General features: G+C 37.7%; 3 protein-coding genes across 3 annotated transcripts; 2 read left to right on the top strand and 1 right to left on the bottom strand.

Moving 5' to 3' along the window:
• The first annotated feature begins 1,711 nt into the window (after positions 1–1,711).
• Positions 1,712–2,820, top strand: LOC125478618 (RING-H2 finger protein ATL64-like). Its single transcript, XM_048586974.1, is given in 3 exon segments — positions 1,712–2,461; positions 2,463–2,540; positions 2,542–2,820. Coding segments are annotated over 3 exon segments (735 nt in total). The 5' UTR covers positions 1,712–1,843; the 3' UTR covers positions 2,581–2,820.
• A 1,418-nt stretch (positions 2,821–4,238) lies between these two features.
• Positions 4,239–5,138, top strand: LOC103928435 (pectinesterase inhibitor-like). The gene has a single exon (XM_009337477.3). It carries the CDS (start codon positions 4,446–4,448, stop codon positions 5,037–5,039), a length of 594 nt encoding a protein of 197 aa, XP_009335752.2. The 5' UTR covers positions 4,239–4,445; the 3' UTR covers positions 5,040–5,138.
• Positions 5,139–11,883: 6,745 nt separating this feature from the next.
• Positions 11,884–14,075, bottom strand: LOC103928396 (probable pectinesterase/pectinesterase inhibitor 7). Its single transcript, XM_048586732.1, has 2 exons — positions 12,985–14,075; positions 11,884–12,789 (listed from the first exon to the last, which is right to left on the bottom strand). Exons 1-2 carry the CDS (start codon positions 14,000–14,002, stop codon positions 12,098–12,100), a joined length of 1,710 nt encoding a protein of 569 aa, XP_048442689.1. The 5' UTR covers positions 14,003–14,075; the 3' UTR covers positions 11,884–12,097.
• Positions 14,076–16,446: the final 2,371 nt, after the last annotated feature.

Below are 16,446 nucleotides of genomic sequence, written 5' to 3'. Positions count from 1 at the left end.
TTTGTTGCCATCATGCACAAATTTGGATTATCTGCGGAATTCACTGTCCATATTTCAAGGATTAGAAAATTCGAACTGTTTAAGAGAGAAAAAGAAAGATTTGTATCCTTAATTTGTATTAGGTGGATCTGCGAAATGAGTTAATGGGGACTGTCAGATTCAATTTGAGTGGTATGAATTTTCTGCTCTTTGGACTTCAGGCAGTGAGATTCGAAGAGGATCTCTATCGATCATGCACGGGTCTCCTCTTTATTTCCTAGCCATGTCATCTAATTGTTTGATGATAATATATACATATGTATATATAATCTTATGGATTAGATAGAATATGATGATTCAAGTTGATGATGAAAGGCTACTATATATATATTATATTCCTGATCCACTACCGTACTACTGCCATATTGTAAGATAATTCCCACCCATTTACGTTGATGAAACTTTATGTTAGAAATATCTAATAGTTTAGAAAAATTTAAGTATGACAATCTAATCTGTTAAATTGTTGAGACATTTTGTTCACAAAGTAACAAACATGATGTGTTCTTCTTAAACTCAAAAAGACCTTTAGACGCAGTATACGTGCAACTTTATTTCAGTGCACACAGTTCACCTTTTATGAGAATGACCTGACCAATTCGTTGGTGAAGTTGTCCATACGGAAGATTCTCTTTATTAAAATACCCCTATGATTTTATTGAACATATGTTTCTATCTTGTTCTCATGCATGCATCTTTTATGTGATACACATGATGTGTATGATATGTTGCATGACAAATGAGTCAAGAAAACTAATCGGAATATATTGGATATTTCAAAACTTGGGAAAAGTTCATACACATCGAGACATGCATGCATGTAAGAGAAATAACTTTACCAACAGCAGCTAGCTTTCGTCGGTTTTTTCATGTTTGGTTGATTCGTGCTCCGTCGGCTTTTTCATGTTGTCTCGGTTTTAGCAACAGCAGCTGTATCTTTCGTCGCCGCATTGTGCTCAAGTAATACATGCAGGGGTTGATTTAACCAACTAATCACCAATTAAAACTTGGACAATCTGCGATAGATACGTGGATCACATAATTAAAAACATTCATTTTTCTATTTGTATTTGAGGTTTAAAGTTCAATTATCTTGCATATAAAAATCGGATGAAAACGCATATCTTAGAAGAATGATGTGATAACCATGATACTTATCAATTAGTTCTTTTTATATCAACGACAAAATAATATTTAGTTTGACTCTCTTTGAGTGATAGTTAAAAAAAAATGATGCATGTGGTCAAATAACATAATCTATAGAGTGTTGGGTTTCCATTCATGCATTTCGGGTTCGAAATTTTTTTTTAAAATTATTATAATAGTTTGAAACCCTCATACTTCCTCTTAATAATAATAAATTAAAAAAAAAAGTTAAAAAAATGATTCTAAATATAACATATTTACAGTAAAATAAAACGTAAGTAAATCACAATTGAATGGCAAAAGTATTGTCTGTCGATAACTCATCCTGCAGTTTGTAAGAAATTTTTTCAGTGTGCCGGAAGCATAGTTCATTATATCAAGTGTTATAATACAATTGGTTAGATTTTTTTTTTTTTTTTTAAATTTCCAACCAACTATATTACTACACTTAGTGTACAACTCGTGTTCTCGACATTTTGAAAAATCTAAGCTTGCAGAGGAATAATAAAGCACGCCATGCATAAATGCATGCCCAGTTGCTGAGGCTCATAAAAACAACCCGCCAAACTCAAACCTAAATCAGTCATCACTACCAATTGCAGAGCAACCAACCCTTCTCCTTTAAATTCAAACAGATCTTTTGAAACTAACCCACTCCATGGATATGGACACCCACAAACCTACCCACTACGCTTTGAACGGCAAGATCATGCTCTGCTCAGTCGTCATTCTCTTCGTCGTAGTCTTCACCGTCGCTTGCTTCCACAGCTACGTCCGCTGCTTCTTCCACCGCAGTCGCCACCAACGACATCGTCGCAACCACCGCTCTCTCACCTCCCTCCTCGAGACCACTCTCTCTTCTATTACCAATCCAAAGGCCTTGGACTCCTCTGTTCTTAAAACCCTACCTACCTTTACTTACTCTGCCTCCACCGGCACCAAAAACGCCGTCGTAACACCGCTGGAGTGCGCAGTGTGCTTATCGGAGTTCGAAGACCAAGAGCAAGGCCGTCTACTGCCCAAGTGCGACCATGCCTTCCATATCGACTGTATCGATACTTGGTTTCAGTCGCAGTCCAATTGTCCACTCTGCAGGGCGCCGGTACAACCCGATATTCCGGTTCCGAAGCGAGAGATTTCGCCAGAAATCTCGATAACAGTGAATGAACCCTCCGGTTCGGAGCAAGAGAGGAGTAAGAGTAACATGGGTTTTTCAAGATGCGCGTCGTCGACGAGTATATCGCCGGAGGAATGTGGAAGGAAGCCATTCACGGAGGTGGTGGGGGTATCTGTTCTCGTGGATGAGGTGCCTAATCGTATCTGTTTCGGTTCACCCAAAAACAATTACAGCGAACAAAAAATCATCGGGTTCGGGCACCCAGATTCTGTCGTTAAAGAGGATTTGGAGCATATAGACACATACCAATCTGATCCATTTGGATTTTGTTAGTCCAGTGGGGAATATAATAAATTGGCGCTTTTGTTTTTCATTGGCAGCGTCTTGGTACACACCTTGTGGTTGTATTTGTATTTGTATAATATGTTTGTATAAGTATATACATTAACTCATGTAGTCATGTTCTAAAATATGTTCTCTTAGATATATATTTTTATTTATTTTATTTTAGAAGGTGTCACACAATATTCAATTTTTTTTTTTTGAATGACGTTTTTGTTTATTTTGATGTTTTGTTAGTTTTGTATGAATTGCTTTGATTTTACATGTTAACGATGGACCCATTTAGGCCCACTCAAGGACGTAAGTCCAAAGAAAGTTTTAGGAGCCCAATGCCCCAAGAGTTGATAGAGGGTCGACCCCAGTGGGCTCGGGCCAACCAAGGCAATTGAAGGATTATCCGACCAAGAAGAGCACATGGGTATGCTAACGGTTTTACAACACAAGCCTCCAAGAACCGAAGTACTCGAGTACTACCTGGACTACTCAATGACATGCAGGCAGAGGCTTAAGATGGGACATAAAGGACGTCGGCACAGTGCTTGGCAAGGCAAGGCAAAGTAACCGAGGTCCAAGAAGGACGCTCAGGCCAGGCGGAGTGGGTGAAAAGCTGATAGTTAGTTAGTACGGGTGGTTGGCAAAGTAAATATTCTTTTGATAGGTCTCAAGGGGGTAAGGCCAATATAAAGGGGTAGAGACCTTCATTGTGGGGGTCGGACGAATCAAAGAGAATAAGGTGTATGTATTAAGCCAAGCGTTATTTAATCTAGAAATTAATCTATTGAGACTAACACAGTGGATGTAACTCAGTTTTGAGAGGTAAACTACTTACATCTTTAAGTCCATTTGAATTTAGCCCATCTTATTAGCTCATCTTATGTTATTTAATTAAATTTGTCAACCTTACAATTTTGAGCGTTAATAATACAAGATATTTATCTTATAATGTTTTTGTCATTATTAACAAATGATAATGTTAGTAGACCAATTTTTAGACCAAATTGTAAATTATGTGATGCGTTATTAATATGAAATATGTACGTTAATCAACACTTAAATAATAATCTAATAATCAACAACTACATCATATAGTTTACAAAATATTATTTAAATAGATGGTCTACTTATCATTACCCTATTAACAATTACACTTGATATGTACTTTTGTAAGAGCGTATATCAATTTGTCAGGTGTCAAGTTGTTTTATCTAAGTTTTTCTTCGACTCGCAATCGAACACACTCTAATAACATGTCAAATATTCAGAGAGACGGACCATTGCCCCCTCTTAACCACACTAATAATGTCTCAACTTAACCACCTATTCCAAGGTGTTGAACTTTATGACAAAAAAGTTTTATTTTCTCAATTTCCTAATGTGACGTGGGATTTGTATGACACAAAACGACATAGCCCAAGCATTCCTAGGGCTACAAACCACTAAGGAAATTTGTAAAGCCTGATATCACAACTCAAGCCAAACCTTACAAACCCAATTTCTAAGTAGCCTATATGCAGCACAAGCTACGTAACCATAGAATTGAGTGTTAAATTTGAAAGAACAAAATCTACTTTAAGTCTCAGTCGTTCAAATCAACGTCCAATACGCGTTTAAAAAATTTGTGGAAATGAGTGAAGGTTCCTCATAAATCGCAGCATTGAGAGGCCCTCCTCCAAAAAAGCTGACCACCATTCCAGTTCCTCCTCATATTTATACACTCATTCTCCTCGTTTTCTAATCAGTTAATCCCCTTCCATTGATTTAACAACAAATATAAGAACAAGAACAAGAAAAGAAAAGGAAAATGAAGCCAATTGCAGCAGCATTTTTCTTCCTCTCAACATTATGTGCCGCAAGATTTCTCGTCGTCGCTGGTAACGGTCAAGCTCAAGGTGAAAGTCAAGGCAGCAACACCGCCGCTGCCGCAGGTGAGGTGAACATGAAGCTTCTTGAACAAGCGTGCCAGCATTCACCCCGTAAGGACTTATGCATCGAAACCTTGGAGAAGGACCCGAACAGCAAGGGCGCGGACCTCACCGGCCTCGCCTTCGTTGCCATCCGGCTGGCTGCCGCAATGGCCTCCGACGTGGACGAGCACATGCGGTCGTTGCTCATCCACAACGCTACCACTTTAGACCCCACGATTCAGCAGGCGTTGGCAGACTGCATTGAGCACTACTCCGATGCCAACGAGCAGCTCGACGATTGCGTCGAGGCCATCTCGACGAATAACTTAGAGGAAGTGGAACTGTGGGTCAACGTGGCGATTTCCGACGCTGATTTATGCGACAGCTCGCTCAGGGGAGAGAAATCCGTGATCCAAACCAAGAACGAAGCGTTCCGCCTGTCGTGCAATAATATTTTGTCCATCATCAAGGTCTTGCCTGCCCACAAGTGATTTTCTTGGATCCTCCATTGTACGGATTTAATTAGTAGCTAGTTAAATAGGATCTAATTTTTATGTAATTAATAAATGATAATTACTAAAATGTGCCAACTTTGTGATTGACTAGCTACTTTTCGATAACAATTGTTGGTTTTATACATCAGGCTTGCAATTTTATGAAACGTAGTTGTTTGGGAGATTTGAACTTAACACCTAGTTAATTGCTATTGGATTAAATAATCATGTGCAAAAAACTTAGCTATGTATTACCCTCTATTAGTTTTTGCCAAATGCCAGCCAAACCCAAAGCAATCTCTGCCGTTACAATATGGCATAGCTACATCATCAAGTTGACGTGATTACATTGATCATATAGTTATATAACACGTATGACTACGAATATTTCAATTAGGAGATTTTCAAAGTTCAATTTTTCATGGATTCTCTACCATCTCACAGTTTAAGGTTAATTCTCGTGTTAACATTATAAAATATTTTATCAAAAACATGAGATGACCGAGAGACTAAAGTCCATAAATAGTTCCAATTTTGGAGAGATTTTCAGTGTGACCGTTACACGAGATGGTACACCACGTGTTCCTATATAAATGGTGGGATATGTGTGTTAAAAGGTTAATAACTTAAAAATTAAAAATTTTCACCACTTACATAAAAATACGTAATGTACCATCCGTGTTCCCGTCATAACTAAAAATTTCTCCTAATTTTGAGAGTCTCATCTCTTCAAGTAATGCATCTGTCAGAAATAATTAGAAGAGCCAACCTAATTAATTACATGTTCTTGGTTTTGTGTTTAAGTAAAGATTAATAAAATGTATGAGAGTTCCAAGGTATAACGGAACACATGCATGTGAAAGAACGCGGTTCAAAAGGATTGCTTTTGGTAACTCCTACGTAGTTGTCTTCTATGAGTGGCAATTACATTCATTTCAGATGCGTCATAGCAAAGATAAAGACCATAAACAAAATAGACTACAAGGACGCAATCAATTTTGTTGCTGATGTAACAAGAGAAGTGCTAAGAGACTCTTCCAAATGTTCTATAGATTTTCTGTTACCTCACAATTTGGAATGATATCTCAAAGGTCAGTGCCAAGGGCTCAACGCGGAAGCAATCCGCTGCTCACAGGGACCGTGCGGGCTGACGCTCTTCTCTCTCAGGCAAAGAAATGTGATTTTAACTTTCGCTGGTTCAAGGTAGGCTGCTTAAGCAGAGGTTGTTGTTGTTGTTGGCGTGAGTGAAGGCGTTCCTTCTGGTGGGCATGACGAAGCTAAGCTGGAACTAATTACGAAAGCATAATCGTTTTCAAGGCTAGGGAAGGCTAGGGCATAAAAGGCTAGTAGGGCATAAAAGGCTAACAGCTTTTCCGAGTCAAAAGCGGCTAAAAACACTCAGCCATAAGTTCTTTTAACGTTAACTTTTGTCCCGACATTCTTTGATGAAAAATTAAAAGAGTCCGACAGCCCACATTCTTTCATGAGAAATGCTAAGAGTATCTTCAAATGAGATGTCAAGTTTAAACATAAAATTTACATTTGACAGCTTATGTGGCATTTTGACATCTTTTAAAGTTTTACTCTCCAGCCGATATGTCAAATAAAATCATTATTTTATTATATTACAAAATAAATGATTAAACAAATAAATTTTTTATTAAAGATATTTAATACTTACTAAATCAGGACCGTTCATCAAATGCACCAAAGAGGCATGAATGCACGGGTCAAAACCAACATTCATTATAATAATCATTAAACCAATAAAAAATTAATAAAAAGCATTAACAATTAATTTTGAAGCTGCTGTCAAATTTGACAGCAACTCTTTCGCTGCCAATCCATATCATCGCCACATAGGATTTGACATTTCCGTTGGAGAACATTAGTGTGATCTTTTTTTTTTTTTTAATGTTATAGCTTATGTGGACATTTTGACATCTTATTTGGAGATACTCTAAGATGTCAGAAATGCCACATAGACATATAACAGTAACAAATGACACACCTTTTACTTCAACCGAAATGTCAAAGTTGACATGGACAAAGATATGTCAAAATTAACGTTGCCTTCAAATATAGTTTTTGCTATTTCCAAAGACATTCCACTTATTTTATCTTTAATACTAGAATATTTAAGTATTATTTTTTTTATTTTTAAACCAACAACAACCCAACTTTTATTAGTTTTGTTTAAAAAAAAATAAATGAAGCAATAAATTCTGACATATCGGTTGAATGGAATTATTGACAATATGTTAAATTGCCAAGTCAGCTTTCAAATTGAAATATAATATTTTGAATTTGATTCTTATTTAAAGATGCTCTAAAGGGAAATTTTTTTTTCAATAGTGGGACTCTTCATGAACTCTTTATCACATCACAATTTAATGTTAATTCTATAATGACAACTTACAAAATATTATGCAAAAAATATAAAGTGACAGAGAATACTATTGACCCTAAAAACTACCAAGCCTACGGGCGTGCATGCCGAGTAACTAATGAGATAACTATGTCATTCGGTTGATGCGGGGCGTGCCAACTTATCTGCTGAGCTCGGCCAAGGAGTAAAATTTGTTGATGTTGCGTTGAGCGCGCTGCTGACCTTTTGATCTTGCAACTGTTACCAAGGAAGGAACACGTCTCGGTCTTTCGAGTTCTCGAGCCTGAAGATAAGGCTGCTACTTCTGCGAAGTTCACGAATCGTCAGCGTCAGGTTCGGTCACGGTGATTATATTCGTAAGAGTATAAGCACGTCGAACCAGCTCCAAACTATATAGACACAAGTACTCAAAAGAGATGTATGTCTTGATGGTAAATGTGGTTCGGCCGTCAGAATGCCAAACTTTGAAACTCACTTGTGAGTATCCAATCATAAAATCACTCAGCGTTCAATGTGCCTAATGTAGTAACTTGTAACACCTTACTTCGTCGAGAAGGCTAATAAGATAACCTCTGCCAATAAGGATCCGAAACCCTTCTTGACAGAGACTTGGATAGGTAACCAGTCGGCCTTGACGCAATGTTGTTTATCCAAACTGAAGGTGCTCCTCGGTCGGCTGATTCTCCAGTAACAGTGTTATTTATCCAAACTGAAGATGTTCGCCGGTTGCCTTCACAGTGTTGTTTATCCAAACTGAAGATGTGTTGGCGGAAAAAGAAAATAAAAAATCTCAAGATGTTTGAGAGGTTTGCGCAGGGCAGTTATGTGTTGAATTGGAGGGGCTTTCCTGTTGCCATTGCATCTGTATTTATAGGACTGAAGTACTTGTTTTGCACGGTTAGATAATGTTGCAGAGTTTAATTGCAACTTTAATTCTTGAAGTTCATTCGCGTCAAAAGCCAAGCATATCTTCAAATTGTAGTTCGTGACTTCTAAAAAAAAGCCTATCTAGGCTTCCACATCACACTTGAAACCTAGCCCACCTAGGCTTCTGATCTCATTAAAAAAAAAAAAAAAATGGTTTTATCGAAAATCATATTTTTACACTAAATGTCAATCCTGATACTATTTATTTTATTATTTATTTTATTTTTATTATTAAAACTCAAAGTTGTTAAATCATTTTCATTTTCCTTGAAAAAAAACCTCTATCAGAAGCCTTTTTAAAACCATTCGATCACTTCCATCACCATGCAAAAATGAAACCCTAGCCCACCTTAGGTTTCCTTTGTCATCATTACAAACCTAGCTTTTCTAGGCTTGTCTCATCACCCAAATCCATCACCTTTATTGTGGCATGCATCTGACCCTATCTGAATGCATTTCAAATTCATTTTTAGCTTCCATGTGCCGTCATATATTCCAAATCAACTCGAACTATACTGCTTGCTTAGGATATAATTCATATCATATTTATCTGGTTAAAAAAGATGTTAAAATAATTCATATTAAAAGATAATTATTATGATAAAAACCATAACATTATCCTTTAATAATAACAAAAATTATCTTCATTTTTTCATCTAACAATTGAGAGTTATGCTCACTCAACGATCTTGATTGCATAGACCGATGATATAAATTTAGATCCAAACAAATACGTAAAGTTCTATTTTTAAGAATATCTCTTTAGCATTTCGCTAAAGGTCAGTATGTCAAATAAACCGACGTGGGTGTTCAAAAGAACAAAAACGCGATTTGTCTCAATTTAACTTTTTGGTTTAAAATTTTGACCAAAATTTGAGTCAAATAATTGGAGCTATAAATCGCTTTCTCGACCAAATGTTAGGACTGTCTAATAAGTTGGGCATCTTAGCCTGTAAACTTTTGCCCAACACGAAACAGAGTACTCCTTCGTGTCCATAAAAAACACTAAATTCAATTGCGTGGATGGCTTGGGATGTATGCTTTAGTTATGGAAAACTGTTTGATACTAACAACCAACAAAGGCAAGGGAATCATGGTTGACTTATCACATGATGTACACCTTGCAGTTCCTGCAGCTAGTCAAATATCGAAGCCAACTTAGATCTAGATTTCTTTCTCGATCCGAGAGAGAAAATTTTGTGTATAACGATCCTGCTATCATATGTCGTTACTAATTCATATATTATAATTAAGCACCGATGAAGCTACATCCACGACTAAGATGGGTTGTAGCCTAGGTTCATTTTGTTCGAATTTCTGCTATATTAAGTTATTAGCATATCAGTTAGGCTACTGCAACCTATTGTCACCAAATACAGCCCACCGACTTCCACTGTTATCAATTTGTCATATGTATGTATTGCATCATAAGTAACAAACAATATTTACAACTTGATATATCTATTTTATTTTATGTTATTGCATTTTTTATAATTATCTTTTGAATAAAATTTAGTATTAGTTTTTAGATTTTGATTCAAGTAGAGTTTTGGTATCTAAACTAAAATATGTGAACAGTAGTCTTTAAACTCATCACGCCAACATCATTAAAACTTTCGTTCAAATAAGGAGTTTTCCACCTCCTGTGCCAAAGTCAAGCTGTTGTTCCTCCTTCCTGCTCCCTCTTTTTCTACATATGTGGTGACGGGTTACCAGAGAAGAGGGGTCAACTTCTTTCTTCCTTGCCTTGCTCAATTTTCCTTTTCTGATTGAAAGTAGCAAGCCATTCCACTACTGGTACAGAGGCCAGGTAGAAGGTTGTTTCCTCTATATGTTCAAGCAAAAAACATATCTTTCTTTTTGTAAGCAACCATGCCTATATAATCCGCTAAAGTTGTAATAGAGTAACAAAAAAGAATACTCTACATTGTGATAAGTTTAAGGATTAATGCTAATGAATTTTTAGTTCAAGGATCAAAACTCCAATTTGATTGTATATCAGGAGTCAATAATCCAATTTTTTTACTTTTACTTTTATTTATATTTAAGCTGGTTGGAAATTAATTAATGGAAAGCTGTAGAATTGTTTGGTTTATGTTTAGGCCCAAAATAATATTTTGGGCCAAGCGTAGGTTTGGCCCAAAGTTTTTCCAAATATACAACAGGATGATTGGTGGTCGGGGGCTGTTCAGTAAAGATGATTGGGTCCTATTGCAAGAAGGAGTAGTTTGGATGAGCGGATGAGTCGAAGAAGTCCCAATACGATAAGGGGTTCCAGTGCAATATTGGATTTTTGACCGGTAATGAATACGACCTGAAAAGAGGGTGAGTTCAAAGTCCTGGTAAGAGTAGGATTGGTCGAGATAAAGTTGGATCAGAATAAGAATTCCTAATCCGAATGTGGTTTCAACTCGATCTTGAGGAGGATTTGTTGCTATAAGTAGAGGGAAGAGTGCATCATTCAAGCCCCCTCCAATTCAATGTACAATTGCCCTGCGCAAACCTCTCAAACATCTTGAGAATTTTTATTTTCTTTTTCCACCAACACATCTTCAGTTTGGATAAACAACATTGTTGCCGTAGAATCAGCCAACCGAGGAGCACATTTAGTTTGGATAAACAACACTGCGTCGAGGCCAACTGATTATCTATCCAAGCCTCGGTCGAGAAGGGTTTCCGAATCCATATTGGCAGATGTCATCTTATTAGTCTTCTCAGCGAAGTAAGGTGTTACGAGTTACGACATTCAGCACATTGAACACCGAGTGATTTTATGATTGGATACTCACAAGTGAGTTTCAAAGTTCGGCATTCTGACGGCCGAACCACATTTACCATCAAGATATACATCTCCTTTGAGTATTTGTGTACATATAGTCTGGTGTCGATTCGACGTGCTTATACTCTGACGAACATAATCACTGTGACTGAATTCGGCGCCGACGATTCGTGAACTTCGCAGAACTAGCAGCCTTATCTTCAGGCTCGAGAATCCAAAGGCTGAGACTTGTTCCTTCCTCGGCCGTAATCGCAAGATCAAGAAGTCAGCAACGCGCTCAACACAACATCATCAACAAATTTTACTCGTCGGCCGTGCTTGACCGACGAGTTGGCATGCCCCGCATCAATCGAAGGACGTAGTTAGCTCATTAGTTATACGGCCTGCGTGCCACGTAGACTTTGTAATTTTTAGGGTCAACAATTTATTACTTAATTTTTTTTATTTCAAGTTGATTATAATGTAACTTTATGTAGACAAAAAAAAATGGATCAAATCATATTATGGTTATATTTTTTGCTAGCCCACCAGTTTAAGAAATCCTATCTCCACCTTCAATTATAAAATGAGTGGACGACATGATTGATATGTCAAAACACTACACCATAGCGTTTAAACTCATGCGTTTTCTTAGCGTTTTCAGAATGTTATAATGACAAACACACTAATAAAACTTTACTAGCAATGACCAAGGTAAGGTGCAATCTAATATTTAGATGTATTTGCTTCATATGTGACAGATTGAATTAAGATGCATCACGAAAGTTTCTTCCAACACGATTGTTATAAAGTCAATCAGTTAACAAAACAAAAAATAAAACCGTTTACAATTTAAAACCCAAGTTGTAAATTGAGAATTCCTAATTGGGCATTACATATTTATCACTTCACTATAAAAAATGACAAGGAGAAAAGAATTGTAAAAGAGAAGAAAAAATGGGTTGCAGTCCAAGAAATGTCTCAAATTAATCCGCCGGTGTAAGGCACTCCGGTTTGGGGCAACCAGTCATCTCCCAGCAAGAAATTTGTCACCGTGAAATTAGCGGCGTCGGTAGAATTAATCACATGATAACCGGGCCACGTAACTCTGTTCGTAGTGTTGGATCCGGGTCCGGTGTTGTTGTACTCAGCGTAATACAACGTGCTCAGTGCAAAATCTCCATTCCACTCTTGCCAACCAACAGGATCCACCACGATATCAATGTAAGACTGCATGTAAACTGTCCTAGAATACTCCTTCCATGGCCTGCCCAAATAAGTCCGTGTACTGCTGTTGCTGGAGGCTAAATCGTCAGCGGCACGAATGGTGCAATTGTGAATTGAAGTGCCCGTGTTTTGGTTCGGGTCGGTTCTACCCTGAGCCGTGATGGCGTTGAACTGGCCGCTCATTGGAAGGCGGGGATATATGTTGCAGTTTTCGAACACAACAGCAGCATTTCCAAATATGAAGTCTACGGTGCCGTAGATGTCACATTCTCTGTAGAACTGCCGAAGAGAGTGTGTGTATAATGTGTCTTGGTAGGCTTCAAAGCTACAACTGTAGAATGTGGACAGATCCGCCCCATTTCGGACTGCGACTGCTTGGTGCTTGATTGCTCCCGCGGTGTTGCGGAACGTTATGTTCACCGCTACAAATCCAGGTGCAACCACAGCTGCAATATTTATCATATTCAATTACTTGTAAGATACTAATTCAGAATTATGTTGATTTTATAAAATATGCACATAAAAAAATTTGACCGTTATGTATGGTCAAATAGTAAACTTGATTACGATCCTAATTCACAGTTTGAAAATATAACAAAGCAGCTTGCATTTTTCATTTCTTGTTTAAAAATATAAGTTACCCAATGTTGCAGAGTTGAAAGTTGTCCATCCATCTACGACGCTTCGGTTGCCGGTGATAATCGTTTGGTTAATGCCATCTCCGACCATCATCAAGTACCTCTTATTTTTAGCCACTGAGACGTACTCTTCATAAACACCGGCGGTGACATAGATCAAGAAGTACCCATCAGTTGGTGCAGAGTTGTTTGGAGCCGCGGCAATGGCGTCACTGATGGTGGAGTAGTTTCCGGTTCCATCCTGACTCACCGTCACGATATCACTCACCAACACCAGATCGTCCGCCGTCTCCGTTTGCAGCATTTTCCGCTTGCTCACGCTCTCGTAAACGGCACGCTTTTTGCTCGACATCTTCAGCGGCAAGCGTCCGTTCTTGAAGCCGCGCTGCATCCTACTGGGGCGCCACGCGGCTTGTTTCTTCTTCTTGGGAACCCACCCTTTGGTAAAAAGTGCTAGCGAAACGCTGTAGAATTTCGTGTCGTTTTTTAGCGGGATGGAGAGGCCGTTTTTCAGACTCCACGCCGATGCGGCGGACTGAATGCCGTCGAAACATGTTTGCTGGTTGGTGAGAATGGCGCTGAGGAGGGTTTGGACGTCGTCGGCTTTGAGTGCGGGAAGGGTATTGCTATTGTTATTGACGGTTTCAAAACTGTTCAGCAAAAAGTCCATGTTGAGGCCGGCAAGCAGTTGGCAGTCCTCGAGGGCTCGGACGGCGGTAAGAGACAAAGTGGAACTCCGTTTGAGATACTTGTCGACTAAATTTAAGAACTTTCGCGATTGAGACAAGGACTTTCGGACCGAGAACCGGCCGTAGTAGTAGACATTTTCGGCGGTGTTGTTGCTGGGGAGGACGGATTTGCAAAAGGAAGGGTCGGGGGTGGATTTGCAAATGGTTCCGGTGGAGACTGGGGTTGAAGAGTTATCTGCAGCTAAAGATAGCGAGGCAAAGAGTGGAACAAGAAGGATGAAAAATGAAGCTAAAATATGGAGGGATGAGATGAGCTTAGAATTATAAGCCATTTGGATTGGAATTTGAATTAGTATTGTATACTACTTAGTGGAGTTGATGATAGGTGATGGGCTTGATCCATATATATATATTGGAGGCGAGAGGGAGAGGGAGGTGAATTACTTTTTGTGGATATTTGTATTTTAATTTGTGAGGTCAACTGAATTGTAATACTGTGTGCAAACAAATGCGCGTTTGATCTGGGGACTTGATGTTATTGTATGAGTTTGCGACCAACACCCATGAATCAAGCAGTTGGGCAAATTTGAATTTGCTAGTTCTGCTACGAAGTGTCCAACTTACTACTTAGTAGTTCAAATTTTATGCAAGATTTAATTGTTACAAAGATATATTAGATCTCTATATGCAAAAATCTAACAGTAGCACGTACCATAAAAGAAAAATTCCATGACTAGTGTATGTACTTGAGAAAATTAAGTGGTCATCCTAGCCTGCACTCATCCAGTAGAATGTTGTGGTCTCGTTGTGTTAGCGAGGGAATTTTTGGGAGCACAGGCGCTAGCTTGCTAGGTTTGTTGCCTTTGTGGCAGATTTATACCAACTTTTCTTAATTCTTGTGGTGATCATGTAAGAGTTTTAATTTTTTTTCTTATTGCGTGAATTTATCTCCACAAAAAAAAAAAAAAAAAAAAAGACGTATGATTTTGACAAGATATTACCCTTTAGTAAGTACTTTTTAATTTGTTTTTGTATGCTTCTCACAGTAAAGCCACTCTATCATTTTTGTAAAAGAAAATAACCTAAAATGTTGAGGATTAGTTGAGTGAGTAAGGATTGTTTCTTCGCTAAACTAAGGCTCAGATTCGACCCGCTATTGGCATCTATTTTAGTAAGCAATCTACAAAAAAAAACAAAAAAAGGCCTAAGGTAAGTCCTAAAAAAGGTTCGAATGTATCCTAGCCTTGAGATGGGTTAGCCTCTTCCCTAAACTTTATTTGACCAAAAATAAAATTTACGTAAAAGATATACGATTCCTGGAGTGTGATTGTCCAATTACAGTTCCTAAATTAACCTTAAGCTTTCACTGTATTTTGTTATTTACTTAGAGGTTAGATGCATTGTGGCATTTGTCAACGGTGGGGAAAGTGCCAAGGGGAAGGGGATTGGTGACATATATCGAATAGGTCAGATATCAATCTCAGGGCATGATTTGTATAATCATTTGATGAGGTATATATGCATGTAAGAACAACTTTCCTCCGAACAATTTGTCGCATTTACTACTTCAAGAATTTTTAATTCGATATTCTTCTGATAGCGAGTGGCGTTGTTTTAAATTGGATGTGAAATTATTGTCAACTTCCCTGAAGATATACCATTATATCCTGCCTAGCTGATTAGTAAAAACTAAAAGAAGAGTTCATTGCAGTTCAATTGGTGACGGTGGATTTTGTCCATATTTGCTTTTGCCACGTTGCATTGACGAGTGACGGCAATGTGAACCCTACGTGTCACTTATGCTTTGGTTTAAACTTTGAACAATCATAAAAAAAATCATAGGATAATGTTAAGTTGTTAGGGTTGGCAAATTTGGGATTTACATCTTTAAACAAGCGTTAATGAGAGGATCTAAGTTTGGAAGGATATACTTTCACGCAAGTAATAGTTAGTTCTAATGGCATCACCATTCAAAATACGCATTTAAAAAATGCACACATTATTCACTAACAGACAATTATAACACGTGATATATTTGATGAACATGAGGGAATCTCTCATTTGAGAGTGAGAGGTGATTAATCTTTGTTTCCTCTTGATCTTAAGTTAAGCCCCTATCTATATTGACTTGCTAAGCTAATGAAGTGTATGAACATAAACTATATATATTCCAAGTCAATTGACCAGAAACGTATGCAGTCTATAACCGCGTTGAAAACTTAACCATTTGGAATTTGACAAATTCAAGATCTTTCGAAGACGGTGGAATTAGACACCATACCCTGTGCACAAGCCCTTGGCCATTTGGGGATATAAATATAAGTGAAGTGACCAAGTCAATGTGTGGCACTCCCAAGTTAAAACCTTCCTCTTGATGCGGAAACATGTGCTACCTAATTAAGCTTATTGCAAATGGAATGAAGCTTCCCGCAGCTTCCTCCAAATCTAGAATTCCAACTTTTTTATGTTTAACTTTAATCCCACTTGGTTGATACTTGTCATAAAAATATAATGATGATTAACAAGTTCGCCACCCAAATTACGAGAAATTTTTATTGTACCAAGTAGTTAAAAATACAAACAACGTGGTGTATTATTTTACATATTATAATAAATGGAAACAATATAGTTGATATGTATTACTTTTTGAATATATTATACTTTAGATGAAATAGCACAATTATGCGGTCACAATCCAAATACACCTAAAATTTTTTTAGGGGCTAATTAATTAAGGTCAGGAACACCTTTCATTCCCAAATTAATCTTAAAATCT

This window comes from the organism of the source record quoted next, unplaced genomic scaffold (assembly GCF_019419815.1).
Source record: "Pyrus x bretschneideri cultivar Hongxiangsu unplaced genomic scaffold, Pyrus_bretschneideri_v1 Contig25, whole genome shotgun sequence".
NCBI lineage: Eukaryota > Viridiplantae > Streptophyta > Magnoliopsida > Rosales > Rosaceae > Pyrus > Pyrus x bretschneideri.
This window is presented reverse-complemented; position numbering and strand designations above follow the sequence as displayed.